This window comes from Folsomia candida, unplaced genomic scaffold (assembly GCF_002217175.1).
Source record: "Folsomia candida strain VU population unplaced genomic scaffold, ASM221717v1 Fcan01_Sc003, whole genome shotgun sequence".
Classification (NCBI taxonomy): domain Eukaryota; kingdom Metazoa; phylum Arthropoda; class Collembola; order Entomobryomorpha; family Isotomidae; genus Folsomia; species Folsomia candida.
The window spans coordinates 10091606-10119478 of NW_019091195.1; the positions used below are offsets into that span (position 1 = coordinate 10091606).

The 27873-nt window shown below is 38.5% G+C and overlaps 1 protein-coding gene across 5 annotated transcripts in view; it reads right to left on the minus strand.

Moving 5' to 3' along the window:
- Window positions 1-23577, minus strand: part of LOC110847855 (potassium voltage-gated channel subfamily H member 6) — a 50371-nt gene extending 26794 nt beyond the window's left edge. Inside the window, exons 1-12 of one of the 5 annotated variants that reach the window (XM_035850461.1) lie at window positions 23042-23557; window positions 20467-22681; window positions 18640-18763; window positions 18463-18569; window positions 6989-7049; window positions 6695-6786; window positions 5363-5627; window positions 3982-4057; window positions 3728-3905; window positions 2999-3076; window positions 1757-1926; window positions 1509-1574 (exon numbers count right to left, since the gene is read on the minus strand). In XM_035850461.1, the coding sequence (XP_035706354.1) occupies window positions 1509-1574; window positions 1757-1926; window positions 2999-3076; window positions 3728-3905; window positions 3982-4057; window positions 5363-5627; window positions 6695-6786; window positions 6989-7049; window positions 18463-18569; window positions 18640-18763; window positions 20467-20542 (1293 nt within the window). In that variant the 5' untranslated portion in view covers window positions 20543-22681; window positions 23042-23557. Of the gene's footprint in view, window positions 1-1508; window positions 1575-1756; window positions 1927-2998; window positions 3077-3727; window positions 3906-3981; window positions 4058-5362; window positions 5628-6694; window positions 6787-6988; window positions 7050-18462; window positions 18570-18639; window positions 18764-20466 lie in introns of all 5 variants that reach the window. The other 4 variants (XM_035850464.1, XM_035850462.1, XM_035850465.1 and 1 more) reach the window with 4 other exon arrangements.
- Between the last annotated feature and the right edge of the window lie 4296 nt (window positions 23578-27873).

Here is a 27873-nt window from a genome sequence, read left to right on the forward strand (position 1 = left end):
ATATTGACATTTGCACCACGTTCTTTTCACCATTAGCTTTATTTTTGGTTATGAACACTAGAAAACAGTACAAATTCAGTGCATATGTATCGCACTCGCCGTCATTCTGGATTTCTGTCCACAACAACTTTGCAAACTCAAAGTCCAAACACGACCAACATGCACGACTATCAAGCATTGATCTCTTTAATCTTTGAGTTGTTTCCTGGATTTCGCACATAGTGCAACTCCAATCAGCAAGAGTAAACAGTAATAAATCCCACGATTGACCATCACAATCTCAAATTGCAATATTTGCCGCAACGGCTTATTTCCAGTAATTAATGTTTTTATCTCTGACAATCCAACACCATACACTCCACAACTTTTCTATTCAAGTGCGATCCATCACACCTTCCGAACACAACTAGTTTGTATGTGGGATTCTCACACCTGCGACCTATTTATTTTCCATGTACATACATGGATAGGGCACAATTAGGCACATATTTCTCTCGATTTCAGGGATGAATAAGGAATTCTAAGTTAATGGAGGTTAGCGATAGACCTCCTCCGACGTGATATCTTTATATATCTTGCTGATCTAACTTTCTAACTTTCTAACTCTCTGATTAAATAATAAAGGTGACCGATTCGTGGAAACAACCGATATGCGCAAATTTCACTAGCTCGCTCTCACCTTCCACGAAGATCTGTTTTGTATTAGCTTACTGCAGGATAGTAAAAGAGGGCAAAAAGTAAATATCTCATAACACGAGTGAAAGTTCAGCAGTGGAGACTTTCACAAGGTTTTCTCAAACATTCTTCTCAAATGGAACATGCACAAATGCTACCTTTCACCAAATATGTGAATTTCTTAAATTCTGGAATAGAAAACAGGCAACCTTGCTTCAGTAATGAGGGTCATGAAAGTCACAGTGACTTGCAACAACGCTATCACTTCATTGCTTTTTATGAAGCTAATATTCCGTCCGAGTATATGTATGCAGCTTCACTTGCTTACACTAGGAAAACTTTAATATATTTCTCAGACCATGTCCAATTTGTAACTTCCACCGTCTATCAATTATTCATTGCGTCTGAGACCTATAAGTAGTATGTCTGTATGTACGTGCAGGTTTCGCTTCACTTTAAGCCACATTCCATTACATAACTCCTGAATAAATGATTCTACTCATTGAGGAGTAACCAGATTACTTGAAAAAGTGTTGCAACATTAAAAATTATTGCAAAATAGATGGAGTTTTTGGCCAAAACCACGTTCACCTTCTCCAATGTAAATCAAGTGCCTTGAATTAAACGCATGTACTTACTTTTGTTTCGGTTCAGAAGTTTTACCAAGTTTTATAAATATGGCAAAATGTTGTAGGCAAATATACACCTTTTATTGATGAATATTATCAATGTCAGTTTTAGTTACCGGTTGAGATGCGTAAAAGTAAGTGTATGATACATTTGTCGTTCTACTGGAAATCCACAAGGAAAGATACAGAAAAAGTTTTACTAACCTGAGCAACTTTCTCTCCTACTTTCACTTGGAATAATTTTCCAGACCCGTTTTCCTGGATTGACATCTGAAAATATGGATGACGAAATAAATAAATTACGTCCATCAATTTTCCATTTTCCATTCTTAGCAAATGACAGCATGAAGAAATCCTCACTATACGTGCATATGTCAGTCCACGCTATACGTGCACTCTCAATGAAACAATGGTGGGTTGAGATTCTAAATTGAAGACATGATTGGACTCACTTTGTACTTGGAGAGGCCTTCCTGATGAGTCAGGTTGCTCAATGACGGTGATTTCTTTTCTCGACAACGATCCCGATTGTCTGGCAACGAAATGCGATGACGAGCCAAGTCCGAGTCTGAATTGGAAACATTGGGAAGTCCCTTTTTATTGCTGGACAAGGCCCGTTTTGCTAAGAAGATCACACCCGAGTTCAAATCATTAATCTCACATTTGGCTACAGCTGCAGAAAGCAAGTGATGTCGCGAATTGATCCTTCATTTTTGGCACTACAATGAGAGACCGGCAATAATTCTGTCTGAAGAAATACTCACTACTTGTATTTTTTAGAGTCGGATTTATTTATTTAAAAATCTCCATGCTGCTGATAAACTAACTTTAATGGAGGAGTAAAATCTCAAAGGTCCCCGAGGCTATTTCAAGTTAATATTTAAAATTAGTCTCTGCAGACTAAAAATAATTAGGGTCTAATTTTGTCTAACGAATGTAAAGGGAACAAATATTGTGGGACAGATCTGAATAATTTGGACGACTCGTATAAAAGCAGATATAACAGGAGATGATATTTAGGTAGTCAGTGAAGACAAGCGCGTATAGCATTATAGGTTAGACACGATAAAATTATATGTTCTGTCAATCTACCACGTTTAGACTATTAGTAGAAGTCTCCATTACTCGGCATCACTAATTCATGCATTAACACAAACATCAGCAACAATCATGCAAAATAATTTGAGTTAAAGTGGATGCAATGGCTGAAAGCTCGACATCAAATTTTTCATAGTATCTACTATTTACATGATATTTACTTCGCAGTGGCAGTAATAAAGAGCCGAGAGGACTCTTGTACATCTTCTAGCGTCCGAATATTTATAATACATAAAGCACGATGAAAAGTGAGAAGTGTTACATGTTATTGCATCCTTTCTCGAGTTCCTATATAGTTTCTAGTTGGAAACGCAACTATTACTCATTTTTAGTATACTCATCAGTAATGTAGGAAGTAAATCTACAACTATTTCTTAATTTTGAATATGGTGGTAAGTGTAAGTTATTGTGGTCAGTGCTAAAAGTTGAACTTTGAGCAAACTATAATCGGGAAGCATAATTGTCAAAATTTGCGATTGTGTTATTCAAATCAAGAATGTGAGTTTTTGTGAGTGAGGGTGACAAGTTTATTAACACCAAAGGGCAAATTTTTAGTGAAATTTGATAATGTTAAATGAGGGAGCAGCATGATATACCTTGGGTATGGTAAATGTCGTCAAGTGTATGCGGTCTAACCAAACCATTTGATTTCCATTCCATAAAGTTAGACGACACTGATTACGCGAGCGAGCGAGCGAATGCACATCACATCAACATAGAAGAACATATAAAACATAGAAATTTCAATGATGAATAAACACATTTCATATTCTTAAACTTGCGAATGGGATAAAAATTTGATTTTTAAACTGTAAGCAACAAGGCGGGATAGGTCAACAACTACACGACGATAGCTACACGATAGCCTTCTTTATAAATTATACATAGAACTGTAACATGCTTGTAATTACACAGCCCCGATACCTCACGTTCATAACAAAATGCAAAATAAACCGCGTACGACAATGGTAACAAAGATAACAATGAATATTTTACAAATTTTACAAACATTGATTCGTAACACCAATTGAATGCAGTATAAGGTTTGAAAATAAGCTCTGAATTTTCGTGGCACCTGAAATATTTAAAAAATTTGTGTGTTCCATCCGATTATTTATAATACATTGAGAAAGCAATTTTAATACATGAGCACGCTTTATCCACTGGACGTTCCTATTTACTTCACAAATTGCACGTGTACTTAACGGTAGCACAGAAAAACTATTTATAAACGACGAAGTAGGGACTACAGTATAAGCGATTGGAGATGACGTTGTGGTGGCGACGTTTCTTTTTTATTACGACGGTACGAAGTAGGCGCTTACGATTCGTAACTGTGGTGGACCTTGACGGCATTGGTTGAACCAATTTGGTGGACACGGGACCAATGCCTTCCAGCGAAGATGTCGCCCGCAGTTGGGACTGAGACGCGACGGTGGATGGGGTGCACTCTTGGTCCTCTGGTGGGGCCGACCACCCACGACCCGCTCCTCCTCCACTCTGCTAATTGGTAAAACAATGGAAATATAAATTTAATTCAACAGGCTTCTAAAAATATATTATTGAGTAGTTTGCTTACGTCAGGGTATGCTCCTCCAGTTGAAGGTTCACTGGAACCAGGGAAGGCTTGACGATTACGTTTATCGTCTCTTCTTCTGAAAAATTACCAAATCAAATATTACTTAAATAGATAGTTGTTAAGTTCTGAAATATAGAGCCGTATTATAAATGTTCACACTTGCATTTTAATTATAAACACCCTTGTGTTTATACTTTGTTTATTGGCAACTTGCGCCAATGTTGTAGTTTAACTATGGCGCAAGTTCGATGAATATCGCGTAGAGTTGTCATGCTGAGTGGCCATGTATTTATGTACAACTGCGCGATTGTACAGACGCTGGGTAAAGTAGGAGGGACAATAGTGGTGGTAAGCAGAACTGATATTTGAATGTTCCTGATATATGTACGAAATCGACGCACATACGATGGACTAATAGATGGAGAAGGATTTACTACTGTGTGGTGAAAGCACCCAACTGCTACGGCATGTAGTACTTGGCTGGTCATAATGCCTCGACAATAGGTTGCCAGAGCTTAAATAAGTATTTTAGTAGACCTATACAAAGGAGTTTATGATGTTTTCTCCCATCCTGCTACATCCATCATCATCTCAACTGCGTGCAAACCCTTCTTTCTTACTTTTCCTCCATTTCTGTCTTTTCCCAAATCAGATCGAGACCGACATACCCGTATGCGTAAGAATATGGCTCTAGAGTATTTACTTTCTACGTATTTGGCTTCTAACCCGCGTGCTTTCACACTTCATCATCCAGAGTGGGAGAAAGCTCTGATCTTTGACCTGGATCATTAATGCTCCTATTGTTTAGTCATGGTGCATCTGGTTGACTCATCTTCCACATGCAGACACAGCTGGAGACTTTACATCACATCAATCATACCATGCCAGAAATTCAACCTTGTTTTATGGAAAATCGCCTGTGTAGCACATGACATAATCACGGAAACCGATACGTATAATTTCAGAGATAGTCAGACTAAATTTCTAAGGCAGTCCCGATAAGTCGCTACCTGGTTGTGGCATTGATTTTTTGCGCAAATGTTATGCTGGTACATAAATGAGCTGAATAGGGCGTTACCTTTGTAATGTAACGCACTGTTTTATTTCATTCTCTTCTCCAGCATTTATTAACAGAAGGAATGAATGGCTATTAAATTTATATGGATCGACTAACACCATCCTCATTTGTCTTGTTGGAAATTATTGTGAGTAGAATTTGCTAGATACACCGCATCGAGCATCTCCTTCATTCATGAGGAATGATGAAGTAAAAGTAAGTACTCGGATAGAGTTGACTTTGTGGAAACTTTATGCAAGGCATGCGGGCCACATGGGGATTAGTAGAGGAGAGAACATGATAAATTGTCCGAACTCTGCTCACCTGAAACCACCCTGGAGGTGAGGCTTTTGTCTGCCATTTCCAGTAGTGTCAAGCGTGGTGGGTCGGAGACTGAGATCTGAATTGGAATGTTTAAAAGAAGGTCGTCGTCGTTGCTCGAGCGGTCTGTCCTGCGTTTCTGAGACAAGTTCAACCGCATCGGAGGCAGGAATGGGAGGAAGGGAAGGAGCGGCTGCCAGCCTCGACTTGAGTGACGAAGGTCGCTTCCGTCGCAGGGACCGTCTCACCGTCTGCTTGGCCCTGTCAACTATATCATCAACGTCGTTAATCAATTCTGGCTGGTTCCATTGTGAAGAAACCAATGAGTCGTGAAATCCTGATCGATTCATTGCTACATACTTTACTACATGCATTCAATTCAGTTGAGTGAATGAAAGATTGAGTACGCGAAATTACCCAATGAGGACGTCATCGGTTTTTAGCCCGAGTCAGAGCTTATGGAACCTTCAAGTCCGTCTATCCGTCTGTCTTGCAATAACGCTCGTTAAACTTATCCTATCGCCTTAGAACTTGGTAATGGTAGGTAAGTTAGAAGATGGGTAAAATAAAAATGAGCAATAAAAGGCTAATATTCGGGATAAAAGTCGCATTTACCTACTAGACTGAAAATATAACGACATCATCTCATAAAGACCAAATTATTGTTTGAGGGGACTCAGTAGGGTGACCCGCACTGCTTTTTGAAATTGGTTTAAACCGAAAAAGTCGAAATTTTATACGCTGCATTATGGGAACATTTTTGACTATTACGAGTAGTAAATATCTAGTTGGTAATAGTAGTTGGGCCATGTAACAAAAAACTTAACTCTGACCCGGGCTAAATCGACCTACACACAGTAGATTTTATATTCCGTCTCGTTCTTTGCAAAAAAATGGATAGTGAAAAATAGTCCACGTTCATCCCACCGCTCTACTAATTCGTCACTTCCTACACACATTAAAATATGTATGTACTCTGATTCTGGCTAAAAACTGAATAGGACAGACTTGGACAAAGCAGAATCATTTTTCAGAGTATTTTTGGTCTGAAGAACGAATTCATGATGATGATAGTCGTCAAATGATGACGACTTTCCCTGCTTAAGTTAAACCGGAATTGATACTCTGGAAGTGGAGTAATTGCATGTCTGCTTTCACATACATAACACGGCCATCATTCAACGTTGACAAGGGCACAAAGGCGACTTTGTCAGTGTGGAACTATGGTGGGGAAAGTACGTATGTAGTCGCGTTACCACAAACTGCTCTTGGTTTCCTCGAGCACTTTGTGGGTTGGAGTAGTGGGGGGAAAGTGGGAGAGAGAAAGTGACTCACATCGGCTGAGGAGGTGGTTAGCTACCTCTGTCGGGCTGGCTCCCTCCTCGGGCGTCGTGGAAGAGAGGTTCTCAAAATTTAGCAGGTAGAGACTGCAATGCAAAATAAATAGCATTTCATTTCTCCCGTCCTTCTTATCGTGTGCACAACGATAAGACAGCACGAATTCAGATGCATATTTTTACATATATGCAACATTGATGACAATACGAGTGCCAAGATTTCTACGAGGTTTGTTATTTTTAGTTGCATACATATTTTGTTACTGGCTTTTATATTTTGCATAATACTTACCAGATGTCTCCGTTCTCGTCCCGCACGGGAGCTATCAAGTTGGAGCAGTAGAAGCGACTTCCTGTTCCAAAAATCAGAAGGCAATGAACTTCCGCTTCATTTAGACCCGACTTTGCTTTCACTTATCAAAACAATGTACACTCTTTAAAAGTTGAAAGGATTTGGCGCAATGTGTGACAAAGCAGCACGAGCCCTTTGTCCTAAAAGTTACCCGTGTGGCAACTTTGCTTTCTCTTTTTGTCGCCCTCCTAATAAGTTCTCCAACCACTGCACTCCACACTCACCAAGCATAAGCATCCTTCTTTCTTCGTCTTTGCCATTGTGATGATGCATAATAGTGCCAAGCAGCATTCTAAACATTTTGTTGGTTTGGTGCGCAAATTGAAACCTGTCATCTTAATACTTTGAACCAAGTAAATCGAATTATACGTTCATTCTATTATTCGGTGCGGGAGAAAATTGAACAACGTTGAGAGCCACACAATGTAGTTACTTTGACAAGCTTTTAATAAAATCCAGTTAATATTTGTCACGAGAGAAAGTTCACAATTTTTAGTATGTTGAGCAAACTTTTGTGCGCCCTATTAAATAATGCAATTAGCCAGCATGTGGGTTTTCCACTGCTCCACTCACTCTTCTCTATTTAAGCCTGTTGAACTATATAATTTGGAATGATATAAATGTGCTTTCTCCAATATCAGTTCTGATATGATGGTAGGAAATCAGCTCCAGTCAGCGGAAATGTAATAATACACACACTTCTGCAGTTCTGCCGAACACTCGGAGTCAGATTGGATTTTCATGTGGAATCGTCAAAAGTATTTTCAACCCACTCTCTCCACTCGATTTCAGCATAGGCTTTTACAATGCCTAAATAAATAACATGCTGGGCCTTTGTGACTTCCTCGTTTAACTGTTTTTAGGTAAATTGCATAAGAATATGACAAAGAATACATGTGGCAATACACAAATCAAGATATTAACACAGAATATGTTAACTGATTTAAGTATTTCATAGACGCATTCTTAATTATTATGTAGTGTGTAATAACTAGTGTGACTATTGAGTACTGGAAACAATGTGTGTCGCACATATTATACACTTCTGTCACTTGAATGAAGAAATACTAAATTGTATTGTAAGATGAAAAACATGTATATACTGCATATCAATACCAATCTTGGCACCATTCTTATGCAATAGGTGATCGTCATCTAAGAGGGAATCATGTGCATATGAAAACGATCCAAGCAGATGCATTTGAACGTTGTACCAAGACGAAAATTCTCGATTTGCATTTAGATTCTCTACTCTTTGACTTTGCCGAATAATTTTATTTACAACTCAATTTTCTAAAAGAATGATGCCTTATCAGATTGGCAACGCAAAATGCATATATCTGTCTTTGTCAAATTGCTTTCTGCCTCACTTCACTGGTAATCGTGTTTGAGATGAAATCAATAAGAAAAGAAAAGGAGTTGAATGAAGGGACCTTCAAACTAGTTCAAACTTTCAAAGAATTGTTAGTTTCCAAAGTTCCATTGAAAACAGTCAGGGTTTGGATGGGAGTGCTGTGAAATACTGCTTTCTGACACTTGTGAGACCCACGCGCTGTGCTGCCGTGTTCTGTTTCTGATCATAAACATGTTGCATATGGCAAGTAATTAAATTGCAGCTGCCAGATTTGGTTGGTTCATCAACCGAATCAAGGTGTTTCTATGAAATTTATCCTCATTCACTTTTGTTAGTGTTCACTTCATCCAACTCGAGTTGTCCTATTTCTGTACAATGTTCACAAGAGACTCAAATGTGGACAAGAGACTCAAAGCAGCCATCGGAGAGTAAATAGGTACACACATCCATTCTAAAGAGTATTATTTTGTAGAGTTGACAGTAAACTTGCTTTTCTCTTCTACCCTTCATAAAGTTCAAAGGCAACTCCTTGTCGTTTATCACATTCAAATTTTGAAAATAACAGCTAAAGGCTCAAAGATCAAACTCACAGTTTTCATTAGTTAGAAACGTCATTAGAAACTGTCATACAAGTGAAACGAGAGAAGAATGGCCTCGTGTGGCTGCTTAAATAATTTCGCTACTCTAATTAACTGTATCACAGCTCGAGGCACTGATACAACTAACAATGCGATGGTGTGAAGTGTAACCCTCCGATTTGCCTGAAATTTTGAAATTAGGTGGTCCAAGTCAATACAACTAGCGTTTCTTCAGCCAGTTTGTGCGATGGTTGGAGTTCCTCAAAATATTTGAGGTCGAAGTTGAAAAAACAGCCGACTTTTTTCAGGCGGAGTGAAAAAACTCCACTCCCATTCGCTTCCCCTCGCATTGATTTTATTCTGGTTTCTCACTCACATATATGCCTTCATACACAAGCATAAGCAGTGATGCAAAATAACCAAAATAAAACATTATTAAATCGGAATTAACACGCCTCATATTCGCTTAATTTAATTCATAATTGAATAAGTGAGATTTTTACTTCTTTGCACTAAAAATTCATACAGACATTAATTTATAAATTCATTAACCGTAAATAAACATGGAAAAATTTAACTTACTTTCCATTTCGAAACCGTTGGTTATTCTGATTTCCAATTCATTTGAAAACAAAGACCAAGACCCATGTGCAATGAATAATTAATGTTTTTCTATAATAAATTAAATTTAAAATTGATGAAATGAATTATTTTTCGGAGTGAAAGTCAATGCGAGGGGAAGAGAATGGAAGTGGAGTTTTTTCACTCTGCCTGAAAAAAGTCGGCCGTTTTTTCAACTTTGATCTCAAATATTTTGAGTAACTCCAACCATCGCACAAACTGGCTGAAGAAACGTTAGTTGTATTGACTTGGACCACCTAATTTCAAAATTTCAGCCAAATCGGAGGGTTACACTTCACACCATCGCATTGTAAACTCTATAAGTGGCTTTAATTTGACCCGCTTACGTAAACAAATGTTGTCATAAATCTCGGGATGTTCATGAATTTTTTAGTGTTTGAGCAAGCCCGTATATTTCCATTTTAATTTTCTTTCAACACGGGTTTAATTTGATAAAAGAGAAAGGTTGGGGATCATTACTCATGCGGAAGCAAACAAAAAAAATTGCCTACAAAATTACTACTTGGCCTTTCGCATATACAGGGTGCTCCAAAAAGGACTTCCCATGGAGAAATTTTTCGCTTTCACCCCGTACTTACGTACATATTTATTCACCACACAATATCTTCAATGCAGCTGTATTGATTTGCACATGTTGCAGAATAATAATTTTTGTACATGTACCTCATACTTTTACTGCAGACAGATTGGTTATTCTACATTTTACTTGTGCATGCATGTGTATCCTCAATCACATTTCTTGTTATTATTTAGATCGACCATGTATGTAGCACTCTAAGATTTATTATGGCAATTTGGCATCGGGTTTAGACGGAGGCCTTAAATGTCAAAATCAGGCCTAATCTGGGTAAGCGTTCTTGGGGGAATATTGGGCATTACCATCATCATCATCCAACTGTCTGTACAACCAGCATCCCATCCGGAAGCTGAAAGGTTGTTCATGGAATTGGCATAGGAATCGTGTTTATTCGGTATTTGCATATTTAGTGACCTTGTTTAAGTGATTTCCCATGAGGGTGGACGATCGAGAAGTTCGAGTCTGATGGATCTTCTTCGCCTTTCTCGCTCACATTCACTGCTCTTTTTTTACCCAACAACAACCGCATTTAGCGCAACAAAATATCAGTATATTTATTAGAGGTATGTATGCATATGCATAACTATATATGTATGAACGTGTGTATGGGTGCTACGCCAAATGCATGCATGCTCCAAATAACTCATCAAAAGACGGGCTCTTAAAAATCCACTCATGAATGCTTGGTTTCTCTTAATTTTGTTGGAGACAAGGAGTTCTTGTTCCATAAAATCTGAGCCAATTCTTTCTCCTTCGTCCTGCGTCTCATTCAATAATGAAAAGTGCCAGAGAGCAATTCGAACAGCTTCATCTTGATAAATGGAAAATATATTGTATTTTGTAGTAGCAAAATGTCTTATAATCTAAGGAGAATTTTTTAACTCAGACTTCGTAGTACTTTGTAGTACACTGGAATTCTATAAAGAAAATGTAAAATAATACAACGTATTTAGCTTTGCCAAATCAGTCCCACTTGCTCTGGAACACTAATAAATTCTACTACACACAGTGACTCATGAATTTCGTGAATAGGATGAAAAATTTAAATTGAGTTACCCATCCAACAGATGTACTAAATCTTTAGATATAAATTGCTGCCCGCAACTTGCACATTATGTAAAACAGGCGGAAATTGACTGCTATACACAATATGTCTCTACGACAGTCACAAAACGGTAGCAGTAAGTAATTTGATGTCTCATTGAAGTCGAATGGTTGGAAAATTGGAGTGCATTCCATGTCATATCCATATATTTCTTATGCAGTGCCTTGGTCTGTTTCTTTGATTACTTCCGTGTAACTACAATGCTTTATACGGTGCATAAACCAAGCAACGCAAAAGTACCCTCTGATTCGGCTCCGGAACTAATATGCGGAAGTAAGTAATATTACCATTGGTGACGCTATGCTGTGTCTGTGTGCTTGGTAATGTTGGTTGGTCTGGTGTCCAAAAATCCTAAAATGGACCCACGTTCTACAAACTGTCCACATTTGATTGCATTAAATCCAAGTTGAGGAGATGCCGAAATAATTTATTTTAGGAGATGGCCTGCTCCAGTTTCTGAGTAAACAAAGCTACAAAATGACACAGTACTTTCACTTTTCTGACTTTTCCAAAAGCAAAAAGCCCAACTCCACAATGATTTTGTTCTTCCTGGAAACAGAATATGCATTTATACAAATATGCCCCCAGTTGTACTAAGGACGCTGTGGCACAAGATTTTGTAGGGAGCCCTTCCTCTATTGTAGCAGTAAAAATGTTAATTTGTATTCTAAGCAGGGTCTCGTCCCGAATCCCGATTATTTCCAGTGAGGAAACGATCGTTATTTGACTACACCACATTTCACGTCGTCTATATGTTCCTGCCTGTCCGTGTTGTAATGGAAATGGCACTTTCGTTTGTAACCAGCCTGTTGGAGAACTTGGAGAAGGTTGAGAACCGATATCTACGTGAGCGTAAATTGGAAAGCATTGATGCATTCATCGTGGAGCTGCTCGATCGGGTTTAGTGGGAAACTTGCTGAATTCAGTTGTCTGAAATTCTTGGCATTCCATTCGAGAGTTTGAAACAGATGAACAATAAACAGATGTAAACGATGCCTCAATCAACATTAGAACAAAAGCAGATCCAGATGTAAATACATATGTACAATAGCATAGCTGACAAAATCAGCATAAACAAGATGTCCGAGTTTGTATCGAATACAATGCAATTAATTATTGAGATTTGTTCTCTTAATTTGTTTTATGTACAACTGTAAGGTAATTAAATTTAACATTGAAAATGAATTATAATCAAAAATCTTTGTTGGAAGTAAATATCTGAATCCTTAACGTCTGTATTTTTTAGTTATTCAGAAATAAAAATAATATTAGATATATTGGTGGCATAACGGAAACGTATAATAGTTCATAGAATAACAGTAAATATTTTATTTTTAGAGTCCTTCAAGCACGGGGCATAATGAGACGTTTAGAGTGAACTAGTTATACAGCTCACCGAGTCAATATACCTGCTTTGACTCTACTATGATTGACAAAGTTTGGCACTGCGCGGCTGCGGGTGGAGCCTAATATTGAGAAACCAGCGGGCTTAGTTAATATCTTGTCCTGAGACCTGGGTTTCTTGCTATTAGACTCCATCCGCACAGTACCTAACTTTGTCAATCATAGTATAAAATAGTGTGCTTTAGAGCCACGTAGGATATGTACCTTAAAACTATGCACCAAACCCGACGTATGGTGGCTCTGAAAAATAATAGTGGAAATATTTGCATTTTAACAAAAATAAAAACATTACCTGATTTGCATGCTCATTCAACATAGGACAGCATCAAAATCTGTAATCCTAAGTTTGGTAACCCGTCTGGTAACCCGACGGGTTTCTGGGGCAATCCGAAATCAAGAGCTCAAACACTCCAGCTCATAATTCTTGTTATGCTTATGATACGTACTTGCTGACTCGCCCAGAAATTTAAGGAATAATAGCAAAGCTTTTCTAGATGAATATAGATGATTTTGATAAATATTCCAAACGAGCTGCAGAAACTTCTAAGTCCGTGAAAGAATATAAACATTCGAATGACAAAAGTCGAAATAGGGCATTATGGAAAAATAATTGGAAGTAAAATGATGAAACCTGCTTTGAATACATTTCATTGTATTTCACCCAAGTAAAATAATGTATGAAGCACGGTAGGTGAACCCGTTGGAATTAGTTTTACCCATAACAATGAGTCACACTAAACTCGAGCTGTTTTAGTCCGAGTTAGGCCTTATGGAACCATCAAGTCTGTGAGCACGATAACTCTTAAAACTTATCCCACTGAATTTGGTAGAGTGTAAGGATAAATTCGAAGAAATCAGTTGATCCTTAGGCTGAGGTAATTTACGTGGTGAGATAAATACACTAAATTATTTTGAGAAATCATACTTGACATTTGGCCTCCAGATACACTACCTTCAAAATACGAAGCCCAAATTCAAGAATATTTTGCTAAAGGGCAACTATAACACCATTTTTATCGGAAAATTTATCAGAAAATGTTAAAATTTTGAATGTTGGGTGTATGGAAAAATTCATGCGCAATATCACTTTTATAAAATATTGGTCTCCTCCTTGAAGGAAACCCTCACTGGCTTTAGAAATTATGTAGGAAAGACGGGAAAAATGACTGACTCGGGTCGGGCTGTATCGAAGTCTGCAATATATGTTTTTAATTTTGCATGCATTTACGAGAAACAATCTGTAAACAACGACACGCAAATCATTCCACTTCTTTCATCTCATTAGTGCACAATTCCTAAAGTGTAAAACCAATCCTACGATAATAATGCCGAACTTGGTGAAGCACAAATTGAGAAATAACAATAATCTAACCATAGTGTTGAGTCTAACAATTTTTAGCTAAACAAATTGAATTATTGAGCGCTAACATCCACGGGTTTACGTAAAATCGATTGATCCTCCAGATAATGAACACTTGGTAATTTGGCTACTTATTTCAATCAGCAATATGCAGACAGGGCCTAAACTGCCAGAACGTCTTGTCTTCATTAGTCTCGACTGGATCTGTCATCGTTGGCGAGGAACATTACGTACGAGGAGTTGGAATTTTGTGTCTATATAATGTTTTTCTTCTTTGGCTGGCTCCCCTCCCGTTCTGCGAAATGGGTGCAAAGAATAGAAAACATCGCCACCAATTAAGCAATGGAAGATTGAGAGGTTAACTTGCAAATCTCGTCATTGAGCAAAAGTCTTTTGTGAAAGGGTCGCCTTTGGCAATGTGGGAGCCATGCAAATAATCCCATGTATAAATATGTACGTGGATACATTGTAGACTACATAGTTTTACTATAGTGAAGCTTGTGAAAGAATTTTAAAGGAATCGTTCAACATCTACATATGTACGTAGTATGTACGTAGTTATATAAAGCATGCACATTTGTGTGTACATACAGGAGAATGCTTTCCATTTAATTCCATTTGGCCCTCCTCATCTCCATAATCCACTTCATCTAAATGTCATGTTGCAGCCATATCATTCCATTCCTCTTCCATCAAAATGTTTTTATGTTCGTTCTGGATTCGTGCGACACGAGATATTTCCACTTTCTCCAGTTTTAGGCTGACTAGACAGGAAGAAACATTGGGGATTTTACTCACCCATCCACACATTCAACATCTGAATATTGCATTCATTCAGGTGTGGTTAATCGGCGATGAACTAAAATTCTAGCAAACTCGTCGTCATCTGACAACATGCACGAAGCTGCTGGCAGTAACTTAGTGCATGTAATGATCTGCGTACATAGTGGCAGGGCTGATGAACAAAAAATAGTTCTTGTCAAAAAGCTGACTGACTTTGATCCTTTTCCTCGTTCGTACCCTGTCCTGCTGCGACTGCTACACGTCCTGCCACACAGGATCAATGGCAGGTAGATCGAGATGGGGACGAAACACGAGGAAGTTTGTCGTTGTTGCAGTGATGGTGTGGCAGATAAAATGTCACCATAAAAGGGGAATTAGCCTTATAAATAGACCATGAAAGTGTAGAGCTGGGAAGAAAAAATATGGGCGCGGTGAAATCCATGGGTGGGATCTGCAGCCGTGCCGCAATACACTTCGTGTCAAAGGGCTACGAAAGTGAACCAAATCTTATTTGTGAAAGAGAGTGTGTTGAGCGGCGTCTATAATAAAAATTGCAGTTTGTTCACGCTCGTGGAGATGGTGGTTCTAACTTGGTTAAAGGAGACCTGTGAAAGCTGTGGAAATTCCTCTTAATCAAATGATGGATCAAGAAGGATATTCTACCACCTAAACCCGGTGCAAAGGAATTGATTTAAAAGAAGGGCTAATACATGCACACGTAGGGTTGAAAAGAGAACAACGTGAAAATGGCTTTGTGACTCTGAAGTAAGTCACCGAGGTCGTCCTTCTTCCTCTTTTTCATCCAATATGCATGCACACCCATGACAAGATAGGAATTAATATGCGATGCCATTAATTTTGGGGAGGAAGGGGCACAAGCAAACCCAAGAAGAGGTTCTAAAAAACCCCAAATACATATGCATTTCGCTACATTTTTATAGCCAAGTTACTTTCATTAAAGCCGAATCAAGCGACATTACACAACATTAAGTAGCTCATTAAAGGTATCTCAACTAACATCAGAGTTTTATCGGTCATGACATGTAAAAACAGGAGAAAATTGCGCACCACGCATACATACTTACTTACATACAGAGGATAAGGTAGGTGCAACGATGTGACGATCCAGACTAATAAACCTTTCACCCATCGAACCACGGTTGAAGGATTTCTGCTAACCTTCCACTAAACAAATACTGCAGTGGATGATGAGAATGATCGATGGCTAAATGGATTTGCAGTCCGTTACAACGCGTTGTACTTCCAATTTTTCTACTGTATGGCAATAAGAATCGCTAAGGAAGACCATAGCTTCAGATACATGGGCTGGAAATTGGTTAATAATCATCATATTTTGCAGTTTGTGATATATCTGCCATCACATAACCAACTAAGTATGTATAGACAACCATAAGGAGTATGGAAACGTGGAGGTACACACATTCCAGTCCAATATAAATGTAAATGTTTTTCTGTAGATATTTCTATGTGTGACCGACGAGATTGCGGTAATAAATTGAGTTTCCTTCGCTAATTTCCTTCATTAGCTTTTTCGACCTTTTCCATGTCATGCACTGGTGTAACCCTCACCCATGGGGCAAATAGCTTCCGCTTCGTTAAAATAAAAAAAACTTATAGAGAAATTAAAAAATGGTGGTAGAAATTTAAAAAATTTTAAATCGACATTATAACTAAACACACCGGAAATATTAAAAATGCTTGGCATGCAATATGCGGCAATATTTTAGCTCAATACAATTCCGGATGTTTCTTTCTATTAAAGAAGTTTTAATGTTATTAAATTTGACGTGGCCAATAACATGGCCAAAAAAGTGAATGTGAAGCAGAATTTATTATCCCAGCTTCCTTTCTGTGATCATTAATCTGTCCTAATTGAAGGACTTAATGATAAAGGGAAATGAGAAAAACTGCTGGTGGAAACACGTGGATCGTGGCTTTTGAAGAGAGAAGAGGGATGGAACTCGTGTGCTCATCAACGAGGCTCGTTTCTAGACTTGTCCATCGTGTTTTCTGGATGAGGAAAGGATGGGCTTCCATTAATTAAATCCGACTGGACAGCGGAATATGTTCCATGTGATTACTAGCTCCTACTCACGAACACGAAGGAGAAAGGTGCATTCTAAGCAGAAAATTGTGTAACTTTCTCCTCCTCACTCGGCTCACGTTCCATCGTCATCAAATGGAACACTGACCAAGGGGGAAGCAGCAGTAAACCTCATTCGACCTTTATCGTCCTCTCAGCCATCGAATGCATAAACAAATATGTCAATCTGCTCATTTAATTTGCAAAACCATGTAATGCTCTTTATGACTATTGATAACTTTCAGCACTAAATTACATTAATTAGTAAGTACACACTACCCCATAATAAAGAAACCAAAATAACAAAAATACTTGGCAAACAAGTCGCGGAAAATAAAAACAAACATTTTAGTACTACTAAGAATACAATAATTATGCCATCTGATTTTTGCACTGCGTATAAAATCTGATTCGCATATTTTCCTCCCGTCCTGTCAATCAGACTACATGGAATCACAATAAAACTCACCCTCATTGATCACGCCAGGAAGCTTGGCATTTATCGGAAATCATCTAGGACGAGAGAGGACGCGGAACATGCAAAGGAATTTCTCGACAACTGTTCGCAGGAAGGGCAAAGTACTTGTCTCAAGCACTCAAACATGTCCATCAAGAAGCCGAGACTGGGACTGTCTTGTCAGCCGAACTCTGATTCTGATGAGGATAAAACTCTCTCAAGAAGAACAAGAAGAGTAGATTCGCATCGTCGTATGTATAAAGCACGTGTATATAGATGCATACACAAGATTTGCGAGTTTCAACGTCGGTCTAACTAGCTTGAAACTTTGATGAACTATTGATTCTGGATGCTTTAAAAAAATCTGGAACTTCTCTCCATCTCATCACAGCAGTAGGCTGACTGTGATGAGTTTACTACTGCTCTGCCATGTCCATCGTTTACAAAAGATGCCGAAAACCAATCTAGGACTAAATTTTGCAAGCAAGTCGCGTTTTTATAGGGGAGTTGAAGCATGGAGAGGAATAATATAGGCCACCAAAAGCTCGGCTCACAAGCTGAGGCCAATTATAGGAAAATTAGCCCTGTCAACCTTTTTCTCCTCACTTTTGCTCTGCTTGTATGGAAAACAAGATGTGACAGTGGAGTAATGTGCACGTCGCATGAATACGAAGGTTTTCTCCAATCTAGTTAGAAACCACCTAATGACCTGACTCTTACGTGACTCTTACAATTCTAGGTAATGGTTTTACTTCACTGCACAAAGAAAGTTTTTCTCCCCTCTGACGTTTACAAGAGTTTCCAATTTTTGCACTGTCAGAAACATTGGAAAAATGTGTCATAATACGTCTTTCTTCGTGGAAAACTATTTTGACACCAAAGTATCATTAATATTTTATTTCGCTGCTCCGTGAGCAAATCAACGGACGTATGTAAGTATACATATGTGTTAACACAGAATTATTAGTCGGCGGATGAGGCAGGCCAAATTCTTGGTCCAAGGGACAAAATAAATGTATTATTTATTAAATAGAGAGCTATTCAACTCACCATCTTTTTTGTAAAACACGGTTTCCACGTGCTGCTCCTCCTCGCTGATGAGACTGTCTTGAATTTGAAGGATTGCCGACTGTGCGGTGAGTGGTCCGTGAAGAAACCTACCTTGTCAGAAATATTACCATAGTCAGCTTACCATACGACACCTGTGTAAATGAATAGTGGACTTACGCGCATATGGCTCCTTTTTGCATAACCTCTGCCCTCGTGTAGCCCGTGAGACGGCAGAAAAGGTCGCTGCAATATATGATCGCGCATTCAGGTGATTGGGCGTTTCCAAGCACATAATTTCGGTCTGAAAACAAATTCATGCCTCTCAAATCATAATAATTTGCACCCGGTTCAGTTTTGTAATTCTAATTTCATTCAATAAGAAAATAGTTTCCTACATATGCCAATTCAACTTTGCTTGCTCTGAATTTGTGATTCAGTGCAGGAAAAAAACGCTGTCTCCATTGCGTAGTTCACCGATCGAATTTCATTTAAATTCCAAAATCGCTAAACTGTGTACCACTTCAAAATAATTTGACGGATGAACAACTTTCTTTTTGTGAGTTCCACGCACACAATTTCCCAACCCTCAGTCTTCTATATACTTAACAGTCAAATTTTAGTATACTCTGTCATAAAGAATGACAATAGATTTTGCTCACTGCATATTAGGAAAAACATGGCAAGAAACAAGGGGAATTATGCAGAGTCATGGATGGAAGTTGATGGATATCTCACAGCCTCTACCCCCTGTTCATAGTTCAGAAATTTTGACTGCTGAAATTATGGTGCCATATGTACTTAGTTAAGTAGTCAGACTTTGTTTTGGAATTATGTTTAGATTTCTGTGATAAAATATATTGCATGTGACGAAATAAATCAAAAGTGGTTTAAATAAATAAGTTGAGTGTAAATAAATAAGCCAACGGTACATGCGTCGGATTTTTCAAAAAAAATAAAGTACCAGAGTATTTTAACCTGAACGGAAGTTTCCCCAAATCAAATTGGTAACCAATTCTACTTTATACTTTGATGAAAAGGAAAAATTGATCTACATTGACCGATATCTGGATAAATGCAGCAGCGTATTGCACAGAAAGGGAATTTGTTCTAGCGTTGCTAAATATGTAGGTAGGTGCACACAACAGCATTCATTTCATTATATAAATGAAAGCCTACAGCTTTCACGAGAGGAAAAACTTATGTCTGCAACTTACTGCAATATTACAGTTTATTACATACATTAATGCCAGACATACGAACTGGTCAACCAACGTCAAATTACAGCATTGCCAAAGGGTTAAAGAACAGTTGGAAAGGGATGTTTAATTTTAACTGGATTAAAGTTCCAAAGTCTGACTCGGTGAGTGGATGGCTGACAATTATATTACGTAATATGTGGGTAAGGTTGATACATATACTTTTATAAATATTTAAACTGGATGATATCTCCAATTTTTCGTCAATTAATTGTCTAATTGGGGTATCTCATATTGGATTCAGTCAGTGGATGGATATATAATACAATGTTTGAGGACAATAAATCCCTTCCTATCAAAGTTACATCTGAACCCCATGCACAGTACGTTCGTGGTAATATCAAATGCTCATCCGGCTAGAGCTCAATTTAAGACGCTTGTCCATAGCAAAATGGGAAGAAAGAATTGAATAGAGACGGTTCAAAGTTTCCTAAGCGTGGGAATGGGATAAAAGCAGATTATCTGAGGGGAAAATGTCTTCCTAGGAATTCTATCCTTTTAAGGGGGAGCCCTGGGGAAATTCAGAAATACGGAGGAGAAAGGAGTGGAGAGAGCCACCAACGAACCAACCACTTTTCCGGCTTATGAAATATGCATTCCCATGTACACATTAAAAGCGAACCTTTCTTTGCTTTCTCTTCCCACGACTGAAAGAACCAGATTTGTGAAGCACTCCATCACTCTTAAAATACTTTATTATGTAATAGTCGATTGGAAATTGAAGAGAAAGAAAGGGAGAGAAACTTACTCTGACTGTCAAACTTGCGAATTATAGATTCGATGAGCGTGGTTGGAGGAACGACGTGCCCCTTTCGAATTGGCATTTCTTCTTGTGATGATGAGACGAGAGTTAGTGAGGAGATGAGGGGCGATGGTGGTGGAAGTGAGCCAGACTAAGATAACAAGTCATCTTTCCGCTACTACTCACTTACGAAATGGATCAAGAACGATATGGTCGTCACAACACTGTTTCAGTAAAAGAACAGCAGCTCGTACAGCAGTGGTGCACATTGATTTTCTTTAAGTAGGCTATTAGCTAAGTACTTGTAAATGGATGTGTATCCAGGGTGGAAGCTATTTATCCTCCTCCAGAAATCATGTTGCATGTGGCGGGCATAAACACCTTTCACTAATGCTGACGATGACGAGTACGTTCATCCTCTCATCTCGGCATTGTTAACATTTGTTGTTGTTCCGCAGCCAGTAATCCTTCTTCCTCTCAAACTAATTCAACAACGCCCAAAGTTGAAATTAGCTCGTTTCCACATAAAAAATATTCCGTGCAACTTTCTTATGCTTTCACAGCAGTATTTAGTTCTTTTTAGGCTCATAGTAGCAGCACCATCATTTATTTATGCCCTATAACACCCAATTACGTTCTGGTCAGATAACCAGATACACATAAGAAGCAAATACGATCGACGTGCGTAGTCCTTGATTTTGAACCGCAAGATGAAATTATTTTATTTGTCACGGAATCAAATCCCACTAGTCATACATAATTATGTAGCTAATGTTAGCAAGACCTATATAAAAGTTCAAAAATTTGTAGATAAATGTACATATAGTATGTAACCACTATTAATCGTTCACTAATAATTAGTTTAGCAGTTGGAGGATGACGTACATAAAATTTTTTAGAGTATATGTAGTTAGTTTCATGCAACTGTGGTCAAGAAGTTGCGGTCACTTAAACGGTCGAGTCAACTAAAATTACATGTTTTTATTCTTGTTGTAGTCTTGGGCTGACTCTGACTCTGATGTTGATACACTTTTGGGAATAAGCAAAAGTCAAGAGTCGAGAGAGGTGTGCGTCTCTGTTGGAGTGAATAAAGGAAGTCGTCGTATATGTGTGTGGTGTAATCACCTCTTGAATATCGGATGAGGCAAGACACTTACTTCTTGCACTTCACGTAAACACGCCACTTATTCGCGATAACTTTTTTTTGGTCATTGTGAGTTCAAGAGGTTGGTCTTTCTCTTTTATGTTGTTGTTACGCAATACGTATGCACATACATATGTACGAACGTATATGGTCGAAATCTCAACGCGGTAACAGGCTGCACTCTATTGAATCCTATGACATGCGAAGGGTATCTAATTCAATTTCTTAATCTTGGTTGTAAAAGAGAATAATAAATCCGGGCTTAAAGGGAGTCTCCCTTCTGAGAATCCCCCTTTTCTTATCCCTTCTTGTGGACAGGTCAGAGTGACAGCGGACGTCCGTCTTTGAACCACGTCCACTTCACTGTCGACTGCCTCTCTCTCTCTCTCTCTCCTTCTCTTTATTAAGAGTAAGACTTTGATCTCAAGTAAGACGGTGAAAGTTGTAGTAATTCTGGTAGGGCTGAGTTGTAGAGAATGGAACAGTGCGATAAGTCCTTCTTATTATTGTAAACTGGAACCAAGAACGAATAGGAAGCAAAGGTTGGGATTTGACGCTGCTGCTTTGGTGTTTAATTCTCTTTAATAAACCAAGTCGTTCTTCTATGTTCTTCTCGGAGCGATAGAGTCGAGGCAGGAAAGAACAAGACTGCTGGCCAAGAAGTCGAAACTTTTGCATCCACACTACTGCTGCATCATGTAACGTGAGGTGGATTTGATACGACTTTGGGTTTGAAAGGAAACTGAGAAAGTAGTGTGCGAGACGTGGTAAACAGAAGAACGAATCTTATACACGAGTCGTGGTGCTATGTATGATGAAGTTATTTTATGAACGTTCGTATTATTATTAATAACGTGGTCTTCGTCTTGTGCTGAATCTCAACATGCACGTAATGCCTACAGCAGCAGCAAGCAGTGGCGTCGTCGTCACATACACCGTTTTCGCCTTGACTCCAACTCGTTTATTCCCTTTTCTTATCTGCTGCCTCTTGTGGAAAGAGTGCGAGAAATTGAGAAGTACACAGAAAGAAAGGTTGGCTCTATTTTCGGAAACACATATGTGGGACACTTATTCGAGCTGCAAGAGATCAGAGATACGAAAATAAGTTGTGTTTCGCGTATTGCTAATCAGCAGACGACGTGGGCATTACAGTGAGAAGCTAAACGCACTGTCTTTCTTCGCCCATCTCTCTCCTCTTATCCGCTTGATCATACATCCACTATTCGTTTAGCGTGTGATAATGGCTGCAATTTATTTTTTACCCATTCACCAAATGTTGCATAAGTTAAGCCGTTGTCGGAACGAAGATAGATGCGAACGCATTATAAATTAAATATTCTTCCACGAGTCGGACAGAACAAGGCGTTGAAGGTGTTTTGATAAATGGGCACCAAATTGTTTGGTATAAAATAATAACCCGACAACCCTGGTTCTTACTTGTGTATGGTGATGACAGCAGACAAGGCAGATTTATTGGTCCGGCCGTTTTGTGATCAGTGTAATAATGGTGGTAGTGGTGTCGAGTTAAATAAAAATGGCAACGGAGATGATCCTTTCTCTTCTACCGTGTATTATTCTATCTTCTGAGCACTTGCTACTACACAGTGCTGCGTTTTCGAGAACAGACAAAATAAATTCACTTTCTTCGTAACTCGTAGTACATACATCTAATGGTTCAGGTTGTTGTACTATGGATGACAGTTGACGACCCAACTTTATCCAGCGCCTACTTTCTTTTTGTTTTTTATCGAGTAAAATTTAAAAACTTTCCAGGTCTGCACCAAGTTTGATCGAGTCTTGAATTTGGAAACGTTAGCTGGACCATGAGACCGAAGGTGCGAAGGTTTTGGTGGCGGATCGAAAGTTATGACATCCACAAAGACGCAGCACCTTCACCAAACTGACGGACCGAGTTTTCTTGCACGTTTCCTCCAGCAGAAGAGTCTCCTGGTTGGCGAGTTGTCTCTTTTCTCCTTTCACTCACTGAGTGGAAAGCAGTCTGTCCAGAAGCAGTCGTCGTACTGGTGGTGGCCATGCAATGGAAGGGAGGCGAAATGTGAGTGGAAGAGAGAATGAGAGGAGAAAGAGGGGAGAAAGCACCGAGGTGCAGCTGTGGTGAGGCAAGTCGATGCCGGTGGATGGAAGGAAGTAAATAAGGTACGAGAGACATGGGGAGGGAAAGAAGTTGTAACCACCATCAGCGCCTGGACCCACCGAACCCTTTTCCTTGCATTTATTTCAACATGCTAGCTGCTTCCGAAGAGCTAAGAAAAATACCAATGAATTCTTCCATTCGGTTCACTTGCTCTTTTATCTTACGTATCTGTGAGAGAGGAATTCCCGTTTTAATAAGATTTATTTAAAGGCGTGCATCATTTGGATCAAGAATCATGTGAGAAACCCTCTGGCATTGGCGTCAGTAAAGGAGATTGCAATAATGAGCTGTTGTAAATATGTACATACGTATCCGTATCCAGCACCCTCCTATTTATTTTGCTTGTTTGTTGAGTCCACGTACAAATAATATTATTAAAGTTGAAAAGCCATGTCATTTACATTAATCTCGAAACACAAGTTGGAATGGGCCACTTGAGTCCAAAACAAATGAAATTTCGAGATTGTACAAGGAAAATTGATGAGCAGCTTGCGTGGGAATCTGGTAAACAATAGATAAAAGGGTTTTGGCTCCCATTTATGCGTCAATGCATTTATTCATGTTTTCCTTTTCTTGTCCTCTGAACCACAAAGATGAAAACTTTAATATAAACTAGATGTTGGTGGGATACGAGTTTAATGCATTTTCTTTTGTTTCCCATTTGAAGTTATGTACGTAGGTAGTCTGCTGACTGAGGGAGACGACAAAAGTAAACCTGAGAATATAGCACGTTTCCTGATCTCACTTTGAAACTCAATCTACCATCCACCAACCACAGCCAAGAGAGAAAGTGATGGTTGGTCTTGAAGTAGCGTTTAGCCACGTTAAAGGCCAACACTTTATTCCCTGTAAGCAATTCCATTCTTAGATCCAACTTGAAATTCGGTTAGGATGTTGGGATGAAATCGACCGCTGTGATCCACGTCAACATTCTTGCGCCGAGAGTTAAACACAAACGCCACAATCCAACCCCAAAGAGGAAATATTTTCACTATTTACACAGAAAGATTCGAGAAGTGGTGGTGGGTAGCAATATGCATTGAAGAAGAACGAGCCAGGCTACTTCTTTGGTGAATACTTTGGTTGGGTCAACTACTACTCCTCTTCTGCGGATTTGTTTGTAAATAAATACCAGGAGAGCAAAGATAGATAATCCTCCTCGGTCGTAATGAACGCTTTTGGTCCTGTGGTATTGTATACCTATTTTGTAACAATCGCTATAACGGTTGGCTTAATTCTATCAGCAATAATGCTCCACAATTTAATACATCTCTAAAACAGATCCTGAGATCCAAGTGCTAAAATAAATACTATCAGAGTGGATGCCGAAAAAGACCCAACGATTACTGGTTCGATATATTTTTGTATTACAGTGAAATGCACTATCTGTCCTAATATTTCATGTCCAAGATGTCATATTTATTCGCTGCAAACAAGTCCTGGGGGCTTGAGAGTGGCACTGAAATGGAGCATCATACAGATATATGTACGTATATATTTATGTACAGTATAGTACATACATATATACACGACATAACTAATCCAGACGACGCTGCTCGTTGCATTCTGTCGACCGGAAGATCGCAAAAAATTTAATACTCTCTCGAGGATGAAGTGTCCTCGTTGGTAGATTGCGCCGTCCAAAATCATTAAATGGATGCATTCCTCCGACGTTTCAAGTGCTTTCTACATACAAATCCACCTCGCAGCTATTGCAGTTGTTTGTTATGTATTTGACTGCAAGGGACGAACTTATTTAGAAATCAATGGGCTAGACAAGCGGAGCCATTATTGTGAACCACTAGTACTCAATTTTTTTTCCACCGAGTCCTCCTAGTCTGGACCAAGGGCACAATTATTAAATAAGTGATGGGGAGAGGATTTAATAAAGGTGGAGAAGATTAAATCAAGGTCTCGTAATTTGTTGTGCCACGAGCATGACAGACTAATCACAAGGAAACCTGTGCTCTGCATTGTGGATCATGCTGGATGAAAACCAGCTTGGGTAACTTGACGTGTTTGGATAAAAGGTTGACATTTTACAGATAAGGACGACGAACTACTCAAATGATTTTAGTTGGATGTGTACCCACGTGTATTTGAATTCCACACTGTACGTATTTTACGGGGTTGGTTGGTTGGTGTTCAAATACTCTTTGTGTAGTTCACTATTGAAGATAAGTGCCTTCAGCCCCTGTCCGGAAGTCTGAAAGGATGGATGCAAACATAATATTTTGCATGATGACGACAGTCAACAAAATGGAAACCTATGTAAACAGCACGTAGATACGAATAACCACCACAGGATTGCTGTTCACTGGTTTTCAACACGATTTCAAGCATACATCTACATACGTATGTATATCTAAATACATATGTAACCTGTTCATTGTTTCATTTCATCTGCGACTGCAAACACTGAAGTTTTAAAAATGATAATGAACTTGATTTGAAGTCGTTTAATCGTTGAGAAAGTAGGGAAAGCACTGTGCATATTGCCTCCATGCACATTAGATTATACATCTGCATGTAAAGTTTGTGTAGAGCACACTAATAATAAATAAGTTCCAAGCATAAAGATTTTCAGATTTATAGATATTGCACAGCTGTATTGGCTTTGTTGTTGAATTTCCTTTAAGTAAGCTCTAAACATTTCCTCTTTTTCTTTTACTTTGTAGCTTAATACCTGAGTGAAGAAAAATTGCATCAAAAGAGGGAACCCAAAATAAATTCTCTTGTTTGGATCAACTGGGATGGAACTCATCTGAATTTTCTTTTGTGTTCGAAAAAGTAAATACGGTATTCATGTTTATTTGTTGGCAAATATGTAAGCAGTAGTCTCTTCAGATTAGATCAGAAATTCCCCAGTTATAGTTGGACACAAATATATTTTCAGACGGCCTTGTCTATTCCTTCCTTGCGTTATGAGTCCAATGAAATAATATGTATTTATTTTATGAAAAGAGCTCCGGAAAAATATGCTTTGCTGTCCTTATTCGTACTTGAACTATCAGAGGGATCAAACTTTCAAAGATTTTCGTGCAAGGAAATAAATAATAATGCCTTGTTTACAATCTCTTTTGTACCATCTACACTTCAATCAATCTCAACGCCTGGCTCAGAACTTTGTTAATACTGTAAATGCTTTCATATTTCTGGAAACACGGACTTTGATATAAATTATTTGAAGTCTCGCTTTGAGATTTGATGTTACACAACAATATCTATGATTTGTCTCGTTTTATTTTTATAAACCCTTCTCTGGTATGTAAATATCCAGATAAGAGTCTGATGTCTAGTTTAGATTGATGGCATATATGTAAACTTACATACATATTTGTAATAATGTGTAGCAAGTCTCGAGACTATTTTTGGACAATTAGTTGAATATCATCAGTCACTCTTATCTCATGACTCATCTCATTAGACAAATTAATCATAATAAAATATATTGATCGTTTAATGGTCACGCCCTAAAAATATGATGACATAAATAATAAGAAATATGTGGGCAATTATTGCAGTTTGCAGTATTTTGGCCATTCAATTTTACCCCGTTTGTCCTGAAACATATTAACTGTGTCATGAACGTTACTTCACGCATTATTTTCCCCCTTCTCTCTGAGACAACAGCCACAAAAGTGACGCAGCGCAAAAAATTCTAAAAATGAATAAGTGGTTATTCCTCCTGCCAGTTTCTACACAACCCAAACATCCAACATCTCATTTCACCAAACTCGACCAGAGTGGTTTTGAACAAATAGTGGAGATGTATCAGGAGGACTTTCACCAACTTTCACCGTTGCCATTTTTCATGTTTACGGCTTCTTTATAACATAGACCAGTAAGTGGAGTTTCGAGTTTACTCTCTGGCAGGTTGAGAGAAATCTCTTCACGTCGAAATCCATTTGTGCCACACTGCTCTCGACGACATGCCAACTGTGGCCCTACTCTAATCTACTGCCAATTACCACACATATTTACATGCTTAAATATAATAATTAACATCCTCAAAGTAGTAATCCTTTGGTTTAGTGGTCCATGTGTTTTATATAGTTTTACCCGTGAAAGAATGCAATATGTTAAATATATGAAAAAAAACTGTTGTACTAGC